The following is a 22,401-nucleotide window of genomic DNA, read 5'->3' as shown; positions in this document are numbered from 1 at the left end:
GCTGCAGTTCCAGGTGAGCGCGCGGGACTCTGGTGTGCCTGCCCTGGGGAGCAACGTGACTCTGCAGGTGTTTGTGCTGGATGAGAATGACAATGAGCCTGCACTGCTTGCACCGTGGACCCAAGGAGCAGGGTTTGCAGCGGAGGAATTTGTGTCTCGTTCAGTGGGCGAGGGCCACTTGGTGGCAAAGGTGCGCGCAGTGGACTCAGACTCTGGCTACAATGCGTGGTTGTCCTATGAGCTGCAGCCTGATGAAAGTGGCACGCGCAGCCCATTCCGCATTGGGCTGTACACGGGTGAGATCAGCACCACGCGTGCTCTAGAGGAGACTGATGTGCAGCACCAGCAGCTCCTCATACTGGTTAAGGACCACGGGGAACCGTCCCTGACAGCTACTGCCACCATTCTGGTGTCTCTGGTTGAGAGCATGCAAGTGCCTAAGGCCTCTTCTCGGGTGTTCGTTGGGGCTGTAGGTCCAGAAGTGACGCTTGTGGATGTCAATGTGTACCTGGTCATTGCCATCTGTGCAGTGTCCAGCCTGTTAGTGCTCTCACTGCTGTTGTATGTAGCCCTGCGATGCTCAGCACCCCACACTGAGGGCCCATGTGGACCTGGGAAGCCCACGCTGCTGTGCTCCAGCGCAGTGGGGAGCTGGTTCTACTCGCAGCAGAGGGGACAGAGGGTGTGCTCTGGGGAGGGCTCACCCAAGACAAACCTCATGGCCTTCAGCCCCAGCCTTCCACCTTGTCCTGTTGATGTTCATATGGCTGAGCATCAAGACCTCAGTGAAGATCATTGTTCCAACGTAAGTCTGAGTTTTCATAATTTAATGTTTAAGTATTTGATATATTTAATTTTTTGCAATGGTTTTGTTTATATTCTTACAATTTATATATATATGCATCTTTTCCTTTTTAAATTTTCTTTACCAAATCTTTTTGGTTTGTTTTGATTCTGAATTGAAAGTTGAATGAGACATTATTCACTATATTCTATATCTCACAATATTTTGTGACTTTAAAGTTCTTTGCTATTACCTTTCTTTGTATTTCTTTAATGGGGGGCAAACTTTTCCCTGATTAATTTCCCAACATTTTACTTTTCTTCACATGCACTTTAGGTGTATTTAAAACTATTATTTTTGATAACTTTGAACTTTCAGCATCATTCTATCACTTATGCCTTTACTTGCCTTTCCTTCCCTGTGGTGCTAGGAATGGATCCCAGGGCCTCTGCCTGCTAGGTAAACCCTCTGCCACACAGTGACCCTCTTAGTCCTTTCCATTTAGTGATTTTTTTTGCTGACTAATTAAACCAACACTCTTCATTTATGCATATTGTGTAAGAACTCTATCCTATGTCAGATTTTAGATTATCCTCTTTGTCTCTTGTGATCCCGGGCATCAGTGTTCTCTCATGGTTGTCCTCTGAAAGCAATTAGGGATAAAAGACTGAACAGTAATATCAGACTGAGTATTTCTGGAGGTTATGAAGGTGTGAATAAGATTTCATACTCTTTAATAACCTTGTTCCATTCATTGTTATTACCCAGTTAATTAGTGATTTCAATACTGCAAGAAGAGTTTGCAGGAATTTCAATTTGATCAAGTCAGTTCATACAAATCTGCATTCCTGTGCATTGCAAGTCTTTTATTCATATTTGAATTTCATTCGGTAGAGCTCTTTTCATGGAATGTAAACTTATTTTTTATATTAATTCTTTGACTTGTAATTATTTAAAATATTCACTTTTCTTTAGATGAAACACAGTAAAGAATAGTGATTTGATAAAGTTTTATGATATCCTCTTTTGCCTGCTTTTCACCCTTACCATTTTTATTTTGTGCTGCTTTGGTTAAAATTTATCCTTTTGCTTCTCAGTTTTCCACCCACATTTAGATGATAAACAGTGGTACCTATCATAGAGGGAATTATAAAGATTTAGTTAATTGATACTTAAGGCTTATAACAATGTTTGCCAAATAGTAATTGCTTAATAAAATTAAGCTGTTATCATTTTGAACATCAAAGAAAAACTTTTATGTCAGGAAGCTGTCTTTATGATTTCCATATCACTTTTATTTTATGCAATGATATTTATTTTATTATTCATAGGGAAGTCATAATTGCCAAACTATTCTGAGACACCTCTTTTACTTTGTGTGCCATACATTACACTTAAAAATTTACAATTAATTTTCAAAATTAAAAATGGAGTCAAGATTTTGATGTCTAAAGGATTTTGGATTCAAAGGATATTTGAGCTGTGGAGCCCACAGAAATTGCCTGAATATACTTTCAATCTTGTGTAGTTTACATTTCCCAAGAAACATTAACCACATTAAGAAGAAACAGGATGTTTTCTTGTTTTCCTGCTCCAGGTCTATTAGAGGACTGAGTTGGGGTATGTACTGTCATTCAGTTTTCCTTCTTCAAATAGCAGAAATCACCAATAATGTTTTTTAAAAGAATGTATCAAGTATATAAAATATAACACAAAATTTAAACAAAAGAAAAGCCCACAAAAGCCTCTCCTACATACTCTAGAGTGACAAAATTATCTCTGAGCATACCTATGAGTAAAGAACATTTTTATGGATAATATTACCTAGCATGCTTGAAACAACTTGCTTCTTTAGGAAGTAGATAGGAACCATAGCAATTGTTAGTAGTATAAACACTTTAAAGAAAGTTTTTCCATGCATGGTGGAACATGCCTGTAATCCCTGCACTTTGAATCGTTAGGCAGGAGGTTCATGCATTTGAGCCTAGCCTGGGAAGGTTAGCGATTTAGTGAGACCCTCCCTTTCTAAAAAATAGTTCTAGGGAGGTCCCTATAATATGGTGCCTGCGAAGAACAATTGAGTCAAAATTCGATCACTGGCTTCACGGATGTGTCATACATAAATAATGCATAATGGAAGGCAGACTATTTTAAAAGGTACAAGAAAGCGATACCACAGGGTGATTGCAATCGAATGGAAGTCTCTATTTCTCTAGTTGGAGGAAATTTTCCAGAATCATTCATTTAGTGGTTTTTAAATGGAAATATTTCCTTGGGAGATTATTGCAAAAAATTGTTACTTTTGGAAATAGAGTATTTTAAGTAAATAAGTGCACAATAAGTCTCTGTATTTAGCAAATTTATTTTTTTTTAATTTTTTAAAATTTTTTTGGTTTTTCTCCGGTACCAGGAACCGAACTCACGACCTTGCGCTTGCCAGGCAAGCGCTTTTGCCACTGAGCTAAATCCCCAGCCCCCAAGTCTCTGTATTTAGAAAAGAGAATAATCCACTTTGATATGGTTATCATAGGATTAAGAGATAAGGCAGGAAAAGTAATATGAAAATCTCTCGAGTAATTTCGAGTGCTGGACTCTCCTCAGAAATCACTTAGAAAGTATTAGAAAGTGTGAGGCAGTAAGAGTAAAGCACCTGAGGAAGATGACTATAAGGATTAAGTGAAGGATAAACGAGGTTGGGATGGAAATGTTGGCATTATGAGGAGTTTTTGCAATAGCCAAGGAGAGCAGCAATCATAAAACTCATCTAGGCAGATAAAAACTTGGAAAGCATTAGAACACAAATATAATTACCTCACCTTGACTTTGGAACATTGAGGTAAAACATTAAAAATAACTCTGTTAAGTAGATCCAAAAGTGATAAAATATCTCAGGACCTAATTAAAATTTTGACCTCCTACAACAGAAAATATAAATTCTGATGAGAATTTCAGAATACCTGTGCCTCATAAGTCATCTTCATACAAATTATTACCATCAAAGATCCCCAAAACCTGTAATATTTTTCTTTTAATTAAGAAAAATTATCTGAATAATTATATGCATTTCCCTGAAAGAAGTCAAGGTGTTCCGATTTTCCATTGGTAGATTCCTAAGACACTGGATCCCTAGATTGCCCAAAAGTTTTAACAGGTGATACAGCAAGAATAATATGGAGTTTCTGAATTTTGGAACAGTTAGGGTTGTTGAAATTATTGGTGTTATTGTCCCCAAAGTTTATCTTTATTTAAAAACTTCGTTGAAGTAATTTTTACCAAGGCATGAAGAGTCACAATTATGGTCGAGCTAAATATTCAAAAGCCATGAGTCACGTAAGGACGCCTCCGTATACACAAGCAATTTAATTTACATTTTAAAAGAGTAAAGAAAACATTCAGATTTTGAAATAAACTTCATCGTGTTTCCATAATCTCTAAAATTTCTACTTACCGCTTGGGCCACATGATGTCGCTCTTTTCCGCGAAACGCTCTCACACGCGCAAAGCAGTCACCGGTTTTCCGCTGGAAAGACTGCACTCTTTCACGCCTAGGATGCTGAACAACGCTCAGCATATCAGGGTTACAATGAGCGGATAAGAAGGTTTCGCCAAAATTTCAGACGAGTTTTGCAGATAAGAATAAAAGGGAAGTACGATGAAATGGTGTACCTGAGTGGATATAATCCGGAGAGCCGACAACTGCTCCTGCTTATGATAATTCTAGCAGCCTGGCAGGCGGGGAGCGGCCAGCTGCGCTACTCGGTCCCCGAGGAGGCCAAGCACGGCACCTTCGTGGGCCGCATCGCGCAGGACCTGGGGCTGGAGCTGGCGGAGCTGGTGCCGCGCCTGTTCCGGGTGGCGTGCAAGGAGCGCGCGGACCTCCTGGAGGTAAACCTGCAGAATGGCATTTTGTTTGTGAACGGTCGGATCGACCGCGAGGAGCTGTGCGGGCGGAGCGCGGAGTGCAGCATCCACCTGGAGGTGATCGTGGACGGGCCGCTGCGGGTTTTCCACGTGGAGGTAGAGGTGAAGGACATTAACGACAACCCGCCTGTTTTCCCAGCCACATGGAAGAATCTGCTTATTGCAGAATCCAGGCCGCTTGACTCTCGCTTTCCACTAGAGGGCGCGTCGGACGCAGATGTCGGAGCCAATGCTCTGCTGACTTACAGGCTGAGCCTCAGTGAGTATTTCTCGCTGGACGTACCACCCAACCACGGACAGGTGAAACCGCTTGGGCTGGTACTACGGAAACCTTTAGACAGGGAGGAAGCCCCAGAGATTTATCTAACGCTCACCGCCACCGATGGAGGCAAACCCGAGCTGACTGGCACTCTGCAGGTACTCATCACGGTACTGGATGCCAACGACAATGCGCCTGTGTTCGACAGAACGCTTTATACCGTGAAGTTACCGGAGAACGTTTCTATCGGGACATTGGTCACAAACGCCACTGCCTCCGATTTGGACGAGGGCGTGAACGGAGACATTGCTTACTCACTTTCTAGTGATATTTCTCCAGACGTAAAGTCCAAGTTCCAAATAGATGCCGTGAGTGGGGAAATAACAGTGATAGGACTTCTTGATTTTGAAGAAAGTCAAAGCTACAGAATTCAAGTAGAGGCCGTTGATAAAGGGTCTCTGCCGCTGGCTGGTCACTGTACAGTGCTTGTGGAAGTTGTGGATGTTAACGACAATGCTCCACAGTTGACTGTCAAAACGCTCTGGCTCCCTGTTAAAGAGGATGCACAAATTGGGACAGTTATTGCGTTGATTAGCGTGACTGACCTAGACGCAGGAGCAAATGGGCAAGTGACCTGCTCGCTCTTGCCTTTTGACCCTTTCAAGCTGGTGTTGAGTTTCAAGAATTACTATTCTCTGGTATTGGACAGCTCCTTGGACCGCGAGAGCGTCTCTCACTACGAGTTGGTGGTGATCGCGCGGGATGGGGGCTCGCCTCCGCTGTGGGCCTCGGCCACCGTGTCCGTGGAGGTGGCCGACGTGAACGACAACGCGCCGGCGTTCGCGCAGCCCGAGTACACGGTGTTCGTGAAGGAGAACAACCCGCCGGGCTCCCACATCTTCACGGTGTGTGCGCGCGACGCGGACGCGCAGGAGAACGCGCTGGTGTCCTACTCGCTGGTGGAGCGGCGCGTGGGCGAGCGCGCGCTGTCGAGCTACGTGTCTGTGCACGCGGAGAGCGGCAAGGTGTTCGCGCTGCAGCCCCTGGACCACGAGGAGCTGGAGCTGCTGCAGTTCCAGGTGAGCGCGCGGGACTCTGGTGTGCCTGCCCTGGGGAGCAACGTGACTCTGCAGGTGTTTGTGCTGGATGAGAATGACAATGCGCCGGCGCTGCTGGCGCCTTGGACTCAAGGAGCAGGGGGTGTGGTGAGCGAACTCTTGTCCAGATCAGTTGGCCCGGGCCACGTGGTGATGAAGGTGCGTGCTGTGGACGCTGACTCTGGCTACAATGCTTGGCTGTCTTACGAACTACAGCAAGTGGCAGTTAGCCCACGCAGCCCATTTCGTGTGGGTCTGTACACGGGTGAAATCAGCACGATACGCGCCCTAGATGAGACAGACACACCCCGACAGCGCCTGTTGGTGCTGGTGAAAGACCACGGGGAGCCTGCGCTGACAGCCACTGCCACTGTGCTGGTGTCTCTGGTGGAGAGCGGCCAGGCCCCGAAAGTCTCTTCAAGAACCCTGGTGGGCACTGGGATTCCTGAAACGGCCTTGGTGAATGTGAACGTGTACCTGATCATCACCATCTGTGGGGTGTCCAGCCTGTTGGTGCTCATGCTGCCACTATATATGGCACTCCGCTGCTCAGCGGTGCCAGGAGAAAGGGCAAGCGCGCCTGGGAATCCCAAGCTGGTGGGCTCCAGTGCAGTGGGGAGCTGGTCGAATTTGCAGCAAAGGGAGCAGAGGGAGTGCTCTGGGGAGGCCCCAACCAAGGCGGACCTCATGGCTTTCAGCCCCAGTCTTCCTCCGTGTCCTGTATCTACAGACAGAGAAGCAGAACCACCTGCTGTTCTGGACTCCTCGGGAAAGGTGGGTTTTTGTAGTTTTTGTACACCGATATAATTGTTCAGTTATTGAATGAATTTATTACTTTCTGTGGTACATTTATTTATAGCTTTTCATTTTCTAGAAACGTTCTGAATTTTAAAAACGTATCCTGAAACTTCAAAAACAAAGACATTTGTTTTTGAATTTTCAAAGGTGAAACATCAAAAACATTTTGTTAAGCAGACATTTATTTGATGTTGAATTAATTTTATTTAGAGACATGGGTGACATTGAATTGCTGATGTAAAGTTGCTGTAACACTTAAATCTTGTGGATGTAAAAATTAAGGTTAATATTACCGGTACCGGAGAAAAACCAAAAAAAAAAAAAAAGGTTAATATTAGTAAACATCAACACCATCTGCCATTCATTTCCAAATTTTCATTATAGCTTGATCTAATTCTGTTTTTTACAGTAAACTTTTGTTGGGCGTGGTGGACCACACCTGTAATGCTAGCACCTGGGAGGCTAAGGGAGGAAGATCACAATTTTCAGGCCAGAATATTGGAACCCAGCCTTGACAACGTGAAACTCTCTCAGAAAACATTAAAATAAAATAAAAAAGAGGAAAAAACAAAACCAACCAATCGACCAGACAAACAACAACCCCGCCAAACCCTTAACTTTATTGTTCTGTATATGTCTCTGGATGCTGGATGGAAACCCTCTTGAGTTGTATTGTTCAGCACCACTCAGTATCTATCTGTAGTTCTTAATTTAGTAAATAATTTCCAGTAAACTCTATGAAACAATTTTTTCAGTAAGGAATCTTCTTTTGTTAAAAATGTTATATATACAACCCTCACTTCAATTTATATGAAATATAGTATTAATGTCTTAGCAACCTGGAGCATAAGAAAACATTGATTGACAGTCACTTGAACATTTAGAAATTGTTTTGTAAACCATTTATTTTCTGATATTAGAGAAAATATTTCCTGAGCGATACTTTCTTTTTCTAACAAAATAATTTCTTTTTATTGAAATTTTCTGTTTAGTGATAAATTTCTGGACTATATAGGTCCCTTGAATTCTCTTGAAATCCATAATCTGGAATTTTAAAAAAATCACTCATACCAAGGTAGATGAATATTTACTTTTCTTTTAGTAGTCTACAGCACAGGAATGTGGATATGAGATTGTGAACCTGAAAAATCACCACAACTCATACTTGCAGTTCCTGGATAATACCTTGTGAGCTCCAAGTTGGTGGTTCTTTGTACTGTAGCTTCAATCATGGCTCTTTTTCTTTCACATTTTACAAACTTTAGTTGTGCTTATGTTTTTGTTATATGATTTATGTGTTTCTTTTAGCTTTTTTATTTTATAGTGTATCAGGTATTTTACAAGATATTATTAAAATCAGAGTGGTCTTGGCCTGGTGTGGTGATGCATGCCTGCAATCCCAGCACTCAAAAGGCTGAGGAGGGAGGATTGCTGCAAGTTAGAGGCTAGTCTGGGCTGCAAAGTGAGTTCAAGTCCAGCCTGAACTGCATAGTGAAGTCCTGTCTCAAAAAGACAAGGAAAATCAAAGTGGTCTTGAGAATAGAGCCACAATAATTATGAAAATGGGAACAAAATTTATTTCAAATAATTATTCCAGAACATTCTCCTAAGCACATTAGGATATGCTACAAAGTTATTTTTCCATTATCCCTCTCTTGAAAGTTCGGTTGTCTCTCAGCCCCTGTCGTCAAACCTGTTTATATCAAAACAAGTTATCTTGAATACAGACTCATAGTTTCTACTATGAAAGCTATTTTTGCAGTTTTCCAGGGTCTGTGTGCCATTAAATTTGCACCCAGATCCTTATGTAATATGGATGGAGAGGTGTTAAAATGTCATCCGACCTCCCTAAAACTTCTTTTACAGCTACGATATTTCAAGCTCTTACTATACTCTCCATAATTATAAATTTATTCCTGATTATTCATTGCTATTTTGATAAAATTAATAATTTAGACCTTTATTTTAACTTTTCTCTCTCCCTGATTTGGAATGTAATCATTTGCAAATTTCAGAAGGGTGTGAACATTTTCATAATCAATTTGCCTTTGGGTTGTTCAAGAAGCATGAAGTCATTGGTATCAGGGGTATTGGGACTGCAAAAGGATGAGAGGTTCTAATGAGATGTGTGAGTTTAGTGCACCCAATGGCAGACCCTTACATCCCTCAATTCAAGCCAGAATCATGATGGAAATAATGAAATTCCTCTTACACCAGTTCTCCAGTTGTAATTATGACCTGGAGCAAACTAAGTTCTCTCCCTATCTCAGGCATTTTTAGAAGGCACTGTAAATACCTACACAAGACTACAGGCACAAAATGAATCTACTTTAGGCAAATTGATGTCACTGGTAAGTCTCTTTTTAGTCCTAGTAATACTAACATTAACAACAGTTAATTAACATTAACATTAAGGATCTGGGTGCAAATTTAATGGCACACAGACCCTGGAAAACTTGCATTAACAACAGTTGAAGTCTTCATTAAACATTCTCATTCAATACTAAAGAATTTCCAAAATGGGTGGTATGGGCAAATCTGCATTTTAGTATGCACCAATTAAGATTTTCATGCAATTTAAGTTTTAGATCCATAGCACTATTCAATGCTGGACAAAGTAGCTTCCTTTTATTTAAAGAGATATAATTTAACTAGCTGCTGCTTTATACAATATTTAAGATACATATCAGAACACATATTATTATTTGGTAGGAAGTGTATTTTAACCAGAGTGGAAGAATTATCTTGTATTGAGATATTTAATCAATTGTAAGCTTATTTGTGGATTTAAATATTAGTAGCTCAAACTGAACATTGGTAGGTTGGGTAAGTACTAATGCACCATGTTTTATTTATTTTTTTAAAAAATATTATTATTTTTAAATGCACTACATTTTAATTTATGCCTTATAAAAAAGTAATTCCTGAAATCAGAATTTGAGTGGATTTTGATACCAGGCTCATTCTGAAGTATAGAAGTATAAAAACAAAATTTAGCAGGGCACATACAATCATAAATTAAGAAAGCCTCATTCCTCTCAGTTTTTCGTAAGTGTTGTTACTCTATCATTCCTCTCTTAATAAAGGCTAAATAAGGAATTATTGATTTTTTTAAAAAAAAATTATAACCCTCTCATAAAATCAATCTTGTATAGGAGCAAATGTTCTGTTATTGTTTTCTTTTTTTTTGAAAGGAATACTAAAGATTTCTAACCAGAATAGGTATATTAGCAGATAATTTTGCTTCCTGAATAACTGATTCTAAGAATTTTGAAAGGGGAAAATGTTTTCACTCTAGGTAGCAATTAAAATCTTTATTTGCACGGAAAAAACTATTAGATAAATTCCAGGGCTATGTCTTTTTGGTATTTGCAAAGCCAAAGTATAACAAGGATGAAAGTGGTTGTCTTTTAAAGCAGAATTTATAAACTTGTGAATTACCTTCTTAAGAATCATAATTAAGATTCTTTTTGTTTATGTAAAATATGAAAAAGAAAATGTTTGATCATCAAAGTCACTTTCCTGTTTTCTTAGAAAAAAAAAAAAAAAAACTCACCCTGTCAGCTGTGCAGCAGCAATATTAAGTTATCCTAGAATGATGATGTCCTATAGGCAATTCTTGCTGAGGAGCTGAATTTGGTTTTGAGCATCATGAATGCAAATGTGGTCACATTCAAGGGTTGAGAATAATTCTCCTTTATGAAACACTCATTTTCCATAAGGTACTGTCGTATGTGCTTAATACATTTAATAACATATACCATATTTCACACAGATACCATGTTACTATTGTGTTCTAAAAGTAGAAATTGAAATGAGGGGGCAGGTTAAATGGTTGGGGAAAAAAAGTCATCTGTCTAGCAAGCTGAGAAATAAGAAATCTAAGTGGAGAAACACCTGATGTAGAAGCCAGTGATTCCTCCATATTCTTATGTTGTCTGGAAGTTTAAGTATCGTAGTTTGAAGAGATGAATGCTTGCTATTCAATAAAATACCAGTACACTCGGTAGTGTGCAAATGTCAAGGGTATTTTGAAATTTAACAATAATCATGAGTTTGGGGAAGGAATTACTTCTCTGAGGTTCTAAGTTAAGGAAACCTTTGCATCTGGATCAACAGCCATCATTACTACATACAAAAGAGATAAAATGATGAGGCTTTGAATGTCCACAGAGGTAAAAATTCATAAACATACAACTAAAAGATATGAAGAGTTAAACTTATGTAATTGTACTTACACATTAAACCACCCGATGTTGCTGTCGTCCACAAAATATAGTTGTTTAGACCAAAGATATACTACTACGTTGCTTCTCAAGGATTAGGAGTAGCAATATTCTGAGGTCTTTAACATTTCAATGAAAAATGGAAGAAATCAAACAAGGAATATCACAGCCTGTGTGCCTTCCAGTGAAGTATTCGTCGACTTGTAAAACAAGAGAAAGCTAAGATGCTGGTCTCCAGATATCGATATCCGGGATTCCACGGCCTGCTGCTCTGGCTTCTGCTCCTGGCAGCCTGGCAGGCTGGGAGCGACTCCATGAAAGTGATTTTTAATTATAAGGAAATTTAAAATACTAATTTTAGTTTAAATTAACATTAGAAGTGTGAAGAGGAAATTCATTTGGCCTTTCAATATATGATTTAATATATTAATATATACTGACTTTCATTTAATAGTTTCTTAGTTATCTTAAACAGGACTGTCTTGGCTTGTATATACCAAGAAATGTAAGCCAATGAAATTGTATGGTGGTAAAACTACCCTATCAGGTATTTTTTTCAGAAACTAGTTGTTACCTGATACTTATTGTTTTATTTTTTATTTTAGTTTACTAATTCCAAGTAATTACCAAATTCCAATGTATCTTCTTTGTAATCTTCACTCTGGTTCTTAGGGCAATTATTTTTTATTTTCCTCTTTATCTTCAGTATGAGGATGAATTGTTATTCAAAATGTGCTTTATAAATGGCTTCCAACAAAAACTGAAGTTTTTATTCAAGTTTAGAAATATCACAAAAGATAATTATGGCAGGAATTTAAATATAGCATTTCCTTCATTGTTATTGCTTTCCATATGTTAGACATCATAGATGATAAACTAGTGGAGAAATAAAAATGTGTTTGTTCTCATATCAAATATGTTTATGAAATATATACATTACCCTCTCATATCTGGAAAACATCTCAATAATCTTCTTTTACATGTTTATTTTATTTTACTGGTGTTTCTGATTGAACTCAAGGCTGTCTGCATGTTTTTTATGCTCTATGACTGAGCTACAGCCCCATCCCTATTCCCGAAGATCTTACATCAATTATGAAAGCCTCAGTTCTGAAGATGCATTCGTGTCTCAAGAAATACTAACATATACTCATACAATTTCAAGTCTTATAGTATGAATGTTAAGAGGAATTTTAATCTTCTAAGTGAAGATGTCCTGGTTTGGCCCTTTACTGTGAAAGAGAATTCTCATCTCTTTCTCTCTCTCTCTCTATCTCTCTCTCTCTCTCTCTCACACACACACACACACACACAACCACATATTATAGTTGTGGATATCTTTGCTTTATGGTTGCTCATTTTTTTTTAACAAGCATGTTTGTGTACTGAATGCTGTATTTTCAGGTCTATGACTATTTTTTCATTAATCATTGTTCTCATGTTACTAAAAATTTTTACCCGTTAGTTTCTTATTAAACTGAGAATAATAATGTCTCTTTAAAATATTCAGCTAAAGTAGATACAGTTAAAAGCTTATTTAAAGTCAACATATGCCTCACACTTTTCTTCTTCCTGAAAGTATATATTATGATTTCCCCTTATAAAACTCAAACTTGTGTCTTTTAATTACTTTGTACTTGAGTGTTTTGTGCACTTCTGTATTTATAAATCTCCAAGCCTGTCAATATCTGTCATTCTTAGCTTCTTTTTGACTTGTTTATCTAATTCCTCCTTCTTACATCTATCTTCTCTATTAGCTCTTTATAAAGTTAGTGTGTAACTTCTGCAGAACAATCTTATTGAAAAATATTCCTAAACCTGAGCTTTCAGTAAAATGTTAAATTTTATTTTAATCAATTTAATCTTATTTATTTTACTTTGCCCTCTTTTGGACATGTTTTCTTTAAATATACAAGTATTCACAAAAATCCTATAACCTGTAGCACTTTACTGCAAGCAAAATATGCCTAAAATCCAGGAAAAAGGAGGGACAGAAAGGAAAAGCATTGAGGGGAGACATAAGAAAATACAAGTTTTAATGATTTCAGACAAGTTGTCACTGACTTTTAAAGATAAGCATTAATATGAGTCTTATCATGAGTGTTCATTAGATCTTGTTGACATAGTACTTGTGACAGTATGCTTTGCAATGAGTAACCAGTGCATAACTTTATTGGCATACTATGCTTATCAGCTGGGTGAAAGCCATGGAATTTGGGGGATTTATAAATTACATATTTTTCTCAATTTATATAATTTATTGCAGTTAGCACACTGTTTAAAAATTCATCAACACACCAATAGTACAAAAATAAACAGCATTATGTTATTCCACCCTCAGGAAAATAAAACATACTATGATTGCCAAAGATAGATGCCAGTTTAAGATTTAAAACAAAGCAAGAATGTGAAACTAAGCAAAGGAAGAAACAGTCACTCACAATGACCACAAAATGTACTTACTTGATAATACAGTTCTTCAAGCCAAAAGTGGAAAGGATTTTCATTTCAACATGGAGCCATCAGCAAAGAGACTGGATCACTTCAATCAGCAAACATAAGGCAGTTTTTAACATTTTTCAGTCATCTTACAGTTTAGTTAACTCCATTTAATGTACTTTTTGTTCTTTTCTTTATGTAATATGTTGGTCTATAGTTTATTTTTCTCACAATAGAAATAATTAGAAGTAATTAGAACTGTAAATCCTTGATGTAGATTTATAATCATCTTTTATTTTGAAAAGTGCTCAAATGAAGACTGAAGGTTACTTTTACATAAAAACTAAAGTATGCTTGGGTATCTATTCACACTTGTTTACTTTAGTGGAGAAATTAGGATTTCTTAATGGTTTCCATCACTGGAAGGATTCAGATATTAGAAAATTTGTTCCTTACAGTCTTGAGAATGATTAAAACCTTTTTCTCCTTTAAGACAAAACTGATAGACTGTGTTGTGAATTGATAAAATATAATGCAAGCTTCAGTGTAATTTTTTTGCAGTTGAGATAAAAACAGAAAAAATAATATTTAGTGAATGAAGCATACAATAATCTTTATTTTCCAGTCTCTTCAAATCAACTCTGAAGTGAAATGAATATAAACTCACAGTTGCAATTAGAATCACCAATTAAAATGTTTGGATGAAAAGATTACCTTTGGCAAATAAGCAATGAATATAGTGACATCAATGCATCAGTGTCCTGTGGAATAGAAACAACAGTATTCACTGTGAGCAGATGCAGTGATTGACACATTTTTAAAAGGAGACAAATACACTTTGACTTTCCAAAAGTCAGTGCTGGGTGAATTAATTAACATCAAAGCAAATACACTGTTGGGTGAACTAGTTAAGTGACTTACTAGCATTGATCTGAAATCTCATTTTGTTGAGGTGGTAACTCAGAAAATTGATATCTTGCATCATGCTCTGCACAATTGAACCAAATGTTCATGATAATTTAACACAGTTAAAAGAAGTAAACACGAAAAAGTAGAACATATTAGGAACAGACTTTAGAAGAGGCTATATCTTAATGTCAGTTTCTTAAAAATCTAAAAAAATCAGCATCACTAGTATCCTACAAACCTGGTCTTTTTCATATATCTATACACGATAATATGGGTAGTGTAGTAGATAGTGTACTTTCTCTTGGATGTCTATATACAAAATAAAACTCTTCTTGGCATTCTAAATGTAAGACAAAACCACTTTTAATAAGCTACTGGTAACAAAATGAGAGACTTAAAAGTTCGCAAAGAAAAATATGGATAAATGTGAAAGCATTGAGAAAGGTAAGTTGAGTGAAGTAGTATGAACTAAAATGCACTTACATTTTGAGCCACAGGAGGTCGCTGATCTCCAAGCAGAGAGTTTTTTTTTTTTTTTAAACAAGAAAATCAGATTATTCGCCCACCGGAAAGAAGCTCCACTGTTTCCGTGCTTTAGAGAATATAAGCATCCACATTCTTAAGATTATCTGGGACTTCAGAGCAAGAAATTAAAAAGGTCTTCAAAGAATTACACCTTTCTGGCCCTTGAATGTTTTACTAACCAAAGACCGACACGATGTTAGCTGCCAGATCTGGTGGCCAGACTGCTGGGCGACGTCTGCTGCTGTCTCTTCTGCTTCTCGGGACCTGGCAGACGGGGAGAGGCCAGCTGCGCTACTCGGTCCCCGAGGAGGCCAAGCACGGCACCTTCGTGGGCCGCATCGCGCAGGACCTGGGGCTGGAGCTGGCGGAGCTGGTGCCGCGCCTGTTCCGGGTGGCGTGCAAGGAGCGCGCGGACCTCCTGGAGGTAAACCTGCAGAATGGCATTTTGTTTGTGAACGGTCGGATCGACCGCGAGGAGCTGTGCGGGCGGAGCGCGGAGTGCAGCATCCACCTGGAGGTGATCGTGGACCGGCCGCTGCGGGTTTTCCACGTGGAGGTGGAGGTGAAGGACATTAACAACAACTAGCCGGTGTTTCCAGCCACACAGAAGAATCTGTTTATTTCTGAAGCTAGTGCTCTTGACTCTCGTTTTTCACTAGAGGGCGCCTCGGATGCAGACGTCGGGGATAACTCTGTTCTGACTTACAGTCTGAGCCCCAATGAGTATTTCTCGCTTGAAGCACCAACAGACGAGGAGAAGCTAAAACCGTTGGGATTAGTGGTAAGAAAACCTCTAGACAGGGGAGTCGATTCAGAGCTTCTTCTGATGCTTAAAGCGACGGATGGAGGAAAACCAGAGCTAACAGGCTCAGTAGAGTTACTAATCACAGTGCTTGATGTAAACGACAACGCCCCGGTGTTTGACAGAGCACTCTACCCTGCAGAAGTACTGGAAAATGCAAGAAATGGTACGCTGGTGATTAGACTTAACGCCTCGGATTTGGATGAGGGTTCAAATAGCCACATTCTTTATTCCTTCACAAATGATGTCTCCCCTAAGGGAGAAGCCGTGTTTTATATAGATTCAGCCAGTGGGGAAATAAAAGTAAATGGAAAAATAGATTTTGAGGAAATGAACTTATGGAAGATTCAAGTGGAGGCAGTTGACAAAGGCAATCCTCCAATGTTTGGGCACTGTAAAGTCTTGATAGAAGTCTTGGACATCAACGATAATGCTCCAAAGTTAGTAGTAACATCATTAGCACTTCTTGTTCAAGAGGATTCTCCACCAGGCACCGTCATTGCCCTGATCAGCATGTCTGACCACGACTCTGGTGTCAACGGACAGGTGACTTGTTCCCTTATGCCTGATGTCCCCTTCAAGCTGGTGTCCACGTATAAGAATTACTATTCACTGGTGCTGGAGAGAGCCCTAGATCGTGAGCATACTTCTGCCTACGAGTTGGTGGTGACCGCGCGGGATGGGGGCTCGCCTCCGCTGTGGGCCTCGGCCACCGTGTCCGTGGAGGTGGCTGACGTGAACGACAACGCGCCGGCGTTCGCGCAGCCCGAGTACACGGTGTTCGTGAAGGAGAACAACCCGCCGGGCTCCCACATCTTCACGGTGTGCGCGTGCGACGCGGACGCGCAGGAGAACGCGCTGGTGTCCTACTCGCTGGTGGAGCGGCGCGTGGGCGAGCGCGCGCTGTCGAGCTACGTGTCTGTGCACGCGGAGAGCGGCAAGGTGTTCGCGCTGCAGCCCCTGGACCGCGAGGAGCTGGAGCTGCTGCAGTTCCAGGTGAGCGCGCGGGACTCTGGTGTGCCTGCCCTGGGGAGCAACGTGACTCTGCAGGTGTTTGTGCTGGATGAGAAGGACAATGAAGGTTGGTAGTCAGAGGCAATACTGCAGTATCAATCAGAAACATACATGTGGAGACACCCTTAAATTCAAAGCACAAAGAAGTATGAATATTCCTACCCTAAAACATATACATAAAGCCTCATGACAGGTACTAAGAATAGAAGAAAAATTATTATGCTCAAATAACCCTTCCAAATAAGTAGAAGAGTTCAATAAATTAAACTTGAAGAGAATAGCAAGGAGTACAATGGAAAATAAAGCAGAATTGACATCATATTAAAAAATAAAGAAAAAAGTTACCTATCTTAGCACTTGAAGGTTAAGAAGAAAATGATCTTGAAAATAGGGAATTAATGGGGATATGTAAAATGCTTTCCAAAGGGAAAGCTAGAACTCTACTTCAACCATCATCTCAGAAAGTATGCAACTGATTGTAAAGAAATAAAAGTATAAAATGAAGTTGACTCAACTATGCTCATCTCCATTGGTGACAGATAGTATATACCTTATGCAAAGTGAATAACTTAAAAATACTTAACCTTAAATTATAAAATTAAATATGGTAGTAATTTTGAATATATAAACATAATGAGTGAAAGGCATCATTTAGAATAAGAACAGGAAGAATAAACCTGCTGCAAAATTGAGAAGATTTGAACCCTGCCCACTTTCTACATTTCTCCTTGTGATCCTTCACCCTGGCAGAAATAGCTTGCCTAATTTAGATAATGAGCTTGAAATGAGCTTTATACAAGCCACATCAAGACAAGGGCAAAAACAAACAAACATTGAAATGAAATAAAAAATCGGTGAACTTCTAGGGGACTGGCAATAATAGGCACAGAATACATCCCAAGATTATGTACTTACATTCTCAAAACTTCCCTGTTGGACTTTACCATCCCCTGAACCCAAAATAGGAGGAACACCAGGGCTGAAGGTTATAAGGTCAGTCTTGGTCTGGCCCTCACCACAGCACACCCTCTGTCGCTTCTGCTGCAAGTACGACCAGCTACCTATCCTGTTCGAGCACAGCAGCATGGGCTTTCCAGGGGCACACGTGCCTTCGCTGGGTGTTAAGAAGCACTGCAGTGTCGGATACAGCAGCAGCATGAGCACCAACAGGCTGGACACCGTGCAGATGGTGATAATCAAGTACACATGGACATCTACCAGCGTTACCTCTGGTATCGAAGGAGCCACTGATGTCCTCGAGGAAACCTTAGGCACCTGGCCACGCTCCACCAGAGACACGAGCACAGTGGCAGTGGCTGTCAGCACAGCGTCCCCGTGGTCTTTTACTAGCACCAGTAGTCACTGGCGAGGCTCATCAGCATCATCTAGTGCATGCATCGTGCTGATCTCGCCTGTGTACAGACCCACGCGAAATGGGCTGCCAGCGCTGCTGGCGCCTTGGACCCCAGGAACAATGGCTTCAGTAAGTGAACTAGTGTCGCTATCAGTGGGCGTGGGCCACGTGGTGACGAAGGTGCATGCCGTTGACGCTGACTCTGGCTACAATGCCTGGCTGTCCTATGAGCTGCAGGCATCCGCGGGTGTCGCGCGCAGCCCGTTCCACGTGGGTATATATATTTGCGTATGGGAGGAGAACCATGTAATAGAGTGAAGTTAGAAGAAATGCTGATGTGTTAGAGAAAGTTTTCACGTTGAAATATAAATATTGGCAGAACAGTTTCCATGAAGATGAAGATTAGGAAAACCTTCAGAAAAGGGGTATCCATGCCCTATACTCTCATTTGTTGTCTGGGAATCTCTTCATCTATAACCACAGAACAATAACAAATATTGATTATTGTATATAAACCACGTTATTATGTTTTGTTTCTATTTGTTAGACATGACATGAAGGTAATTTGATTATTCATTAAATCTATAAAATAATTTGCAAACTATTGTACATATAACTATCCAAAATTTAAATATATGACAAGAGAAGTGGAGATCTTTATTTTTCTCATTCAGTGCCATTCAATTCATAAAGGACAGAGATGATATTGAAAGTATATCTTTCAGAAAACTGGCCATTTAATTTTTTTTGTTTGTTTGTTTGTTTTGTTTTGTTTTTTTTGGTTTTTCTCCGGTACCGGGAACCGAACTCACGACCTTGCGCTTGCCAGGCAGGCGCTGTGCCGCTGAGCTAAATCCCCAGCCCCCAAACTGGCCATTTAAAAAACATTAATTGGGGCTGGGGATTTAGCTCAGCGGCACAGCGCCTGCCTGGCAAGCGCAAGGTCGTGAGTTCGGTTCCCGGTACCGGAAAAAAAACCAAAAAAAAAAAAAAACCAAAAAACCAAAAACCAAAAAACAAAAAAAAAAAAAAAAAAAAAAAAAAAAAAAAAAAAAAACAAACCAAAAAACAAAACATTAATTGTAATATAGATCTTTCTTCAGTAAATCTTTTCTATGTGGAAGCATAGTTTTAGCTATGAAAATGAAGTACAAGGTAAGCACAGGTGAAAGCTTTGTGTTTTGCTTATAAATTTATATTAATCATTAATTTTGGAGAATACCATATTTAAGGTGGTCATCAAGACCTTTATGTTGAATGATTTCCCTTACATGATTTTTCATGATTTTCATGATTATTATTACTTGTTTTAATCAATGTCACAGTGATAAGCATTACATTTTCTACCAGTGAATTAGAGTTACCTTATAACAGATGAGTTCTTTAGAAGTGACATAAGTAAGAATTGCTTAACACATAAGAAAAATCCAAGTCAGTTTCTAATATTTTTGCAGAACCCCAAAGTCAAATGTCATATACAAAGATGACCTTATTTTCTCTATTGTGAATAAGTATGATTTATTTGATAAGTATAAGTGGTGACAATGATTTCAGGGATCCTGAACATGGTCACCGAATTCAAGAAATGCTTACAAACACTGCGCACTTTATCAATAGCCTTAAAGGCATTGGTTTTTCATAACAATCTTTAGATGTCTGCAGGTCATTCTGTATTTAGTTTTCAGTTTTATTGTTGTTTGAGAGGCTTATTCCAACTGCACAAGTGATTTGGGGCCAAATAACTGTTTACCTTAATAAGTCATGGTAGAGTAAGGTCGGTATCATTGAGAAGATCCTATAGTTTTGTTCATACAGTGAATGGATATTGAACTTCTAGTTTGATTTTGAAGAACTTCTTTGAGATTGTCAGAATGTTTTCAAAATTTACTTTTGTGTTGTTAATGTTTTGAGAAATAATAATATTAGACTTCTATGGAATACTGGATGATGTGGACTATTAGACCATAAAAGTGTACTCTGCTATATTAACTAGCAGGACAAACAGATCGAACTTAAGACTAATCAGCTTGATTTAGTGAAGGTCACACATAAAGTTCCTCACTCTTCAACTGATTTTTAAAAAATCTATGTTATCAATGATATTTTTATGACTTTTTGGCATTAGTTTACAGACAGGTATTAAGCCTAACCCATTAATGAATTCAAAGGGAGCATAATCTCTTCTTGGAGGTTGCTGAGATGGGTGACATGTGAAATGCCACAACCAAAATACCAAAAGATGAGTTATTGATTCACTCACCACATCAAACTTTTTGTGGCTTCATGTTCACCCAATATCACTTTATATATTTACAACATACTGCATTATTAGAAATCAACACACCTAAATTAACACCTTGTTTTAATTAAAACATGTGATATCATCTCTACAGGTAAAATTTCTCATATTAATTTCACTAACTTGGAGGATTCCACTTTGTATATAACATCTCAATTTACACTTCTCATAATAAGTGGTCAGAGGTCTGTTGCTTTTTGTTCAAAATAAATTTGACATACTTCAAATATTATGTTAAATCTACTCTCTTATTTTCCAGTCTAATGCTATGTTTAGATTAAAGGCCCACAAGATCAATTATTTTACAGGTGCATCATAGGATTTGTTGTCATAAAAGTTTGTATGTCTGCTTCTTTAATTTTTTAACATAGAATTTTGCATTTACTTTAATAAGCATTTTAGTGTTATGACAATATTGGGAAAAGTGTAAAGTTGAGATAAAGCAGGATAAAATCTCCAATTAGTATAGACTACATGGATAGTTATACGGCCAAGATCAAGACAAATATTAAGAGAAATGTATGGTGGTAATTTTTTCTTTCAACATTGCAATATTTATAGATTGGAGATGACTGAGATAGGAATATTGCTTGATCACAGAAGCTGGAGCACAGCCTGGGCAACACAGTGAGCCCTTGTCTCTTGAAAGAAAAAAAAACCTATATGTAATAAAATATTCAAGCTAGAATGATATGTATTCTGAGTCATGTTTGCTGTATCCATTTTCCCCCTAAATCTTGTGAAGATATGAGAGAAAAAGTGCAGCCAAAATATAACATCAGGCAATAAAAACTCACATCAACAACTATCATTTTCCACTTAGTATTTTATGAAACACCACTTCTGAACACTAAGGTTATGTGCCATTTAGCTGAATTACTTATTTTCTATGTTTAAATCACGTCATGAGGCACTTACAGAAGATGTAATTAAAAGTAGCCTCCCTTGTTTTGGATGATCTTATGATCATAAGTGGCTCCAAACCATTTTCATGAATATATTGATTGGGTTTAGAAACAGTGTTTTTGATTTGCAAATGTCAAAACCATACAGATATTTTGTGGGTGATTTTATTTCATTGAATGGTAATAAGATTCATTCTACAGTTGAAAAAATGACTATTATATCATTGACTACTACATAAAGTGTCATTTTGATATATTATGATATTAACTAGGCAACTTACGTGAGAAATCATGCATATCAAATACAAAATTTATCTAGAATAATAAACTTTTTCTTTGTGAATTCTGTTTTAAACCATCACTTTTGGAAATATATTGTTTTATGAATATATATTGTTTTCTAAATATATTCTTATTGTTCTGCAGTGGCTATAATTTACTTGTAACAGAATACAGTGAAAATAATAACAATTCAGATCTGAAGAAATAGATGGGATATAGTTTACAATAATGTTTCAAATGTGGCTGGAGGAGAGCATTTTGAATGATTCCTCATAAAGAAATGACAAATGTTTGAGGTGATGGGCATACTAATTACCATGAGTTGATCATTACTCAATATATAAATGCATTAAAGGTGCCCACTGGAGATCGGTCTGCCCTCTGAAGTGGAGGCCCCAGAGCTCAGACCCATCCTACCAGTTAGTCTAACAGGAATGAGGGGGCCCGGGGCATACTCTGCCTTCTCCCTCTGACCAGACTGTCATCTCTGTGGAGGAGCCCTGGGTAATCATGACTATGGAGGAACAAGAAAACAGCCTGCTGCTAGACACAGGTGCATGTCTCTCGATCCTTCTTTGCAACCTGGCCTTCCTTCCAGCCATCACACCTCAGTGACAGGAGTCACTGGTGAGGAGGTAATATGCTATTTTTGACAGCCCTTAGGCTGTAACTACTTGTTAGATCTTTCTTGCGTATCTCTGTCTTCCTGAGAAACCACTTTGAAGATACCACCATGTATTACAGCAGCCATTGATATTTTGCTACTAATCTGTCCATAACTCTGTAA

At 38.8% G+C, this 22,401-nt stretch overlaps 3 protein-coding genes across 4 annotated transcripts in view; all 3 read left to right on the top strand.

Annotated features, from left to right (window-relative positions):
• LOC102016119 (protocadherin alpha-C2) overlaps positions 1-22,401 on the top strand; it is a 203,784-nt gene that overhangs the window by 8,242 nt on the left and 173,141 nt on the right. Inside the window, exon 1 of one of the 2 annotated variants that reach the window (XM_005414943.2) lies at positions 4,246-6,835. The exons of the other annotated variant lie outside the window; for it this stretch is intronic. Coding sequence (XP_005415000.1) covers positions 4,442-6,835 — 2,394 coding nt within the window. The 5' untranslated portion in view covers positions 4,246-4,441. Of the gene's footprint in view, positions 1-4,245; positions 6,836-22,401 lie in introns of those variants that run through there. 2 annotated transcript variants of the gene reach the window in all.
• On the top strand, positions 15,152-18,446 carry LOC102018789 (protocadherin alpha-10-like). Its single transcript, XM_013510124.1, is given in 2 exon segments — positions 15,152-16,841; positions 18,220-18,446. Coding segments are annotated over 2 exon segments (1,917 nt in total).
• Positions 18,683-22,401, top strand: part of LOC102018453 (protocadherin alpha-11) — a 9,508-nt gene continuing 5,789 nt past the window's right edge. The window contains exon 1 of the mRNA XM_005414947.2: positions 18,683-18,688. Coding sequence (XP_005415004.2) covers positions 18,683-18,688 — 6 coding nt within the window. The remainder of the gene's footprint in view (positions 18,689-22,401) is intronic.

The sequence above is a fragment of the Chinchilla lanigera genome, unplaced genomic scaffold, assembly GCF_000276665.1.
Source record: "Chinchilla lanigera isolate Chin_1 unplaced genomic scaffold, ChiLan1.0 scaffold00210, whole genome shotgun sequence".
In the NCBI taxonomy this organism is placed as follows: domain Eukaryota; kingdom Metazoa; phylum Chordata; class Mammalia; order Rodentia; family Chinchillidae; genus Chinchilla; species Chinchilla lanigera.
This window is presented reverse-complemented; position numbering and strand designations above follow the sequence as displayed.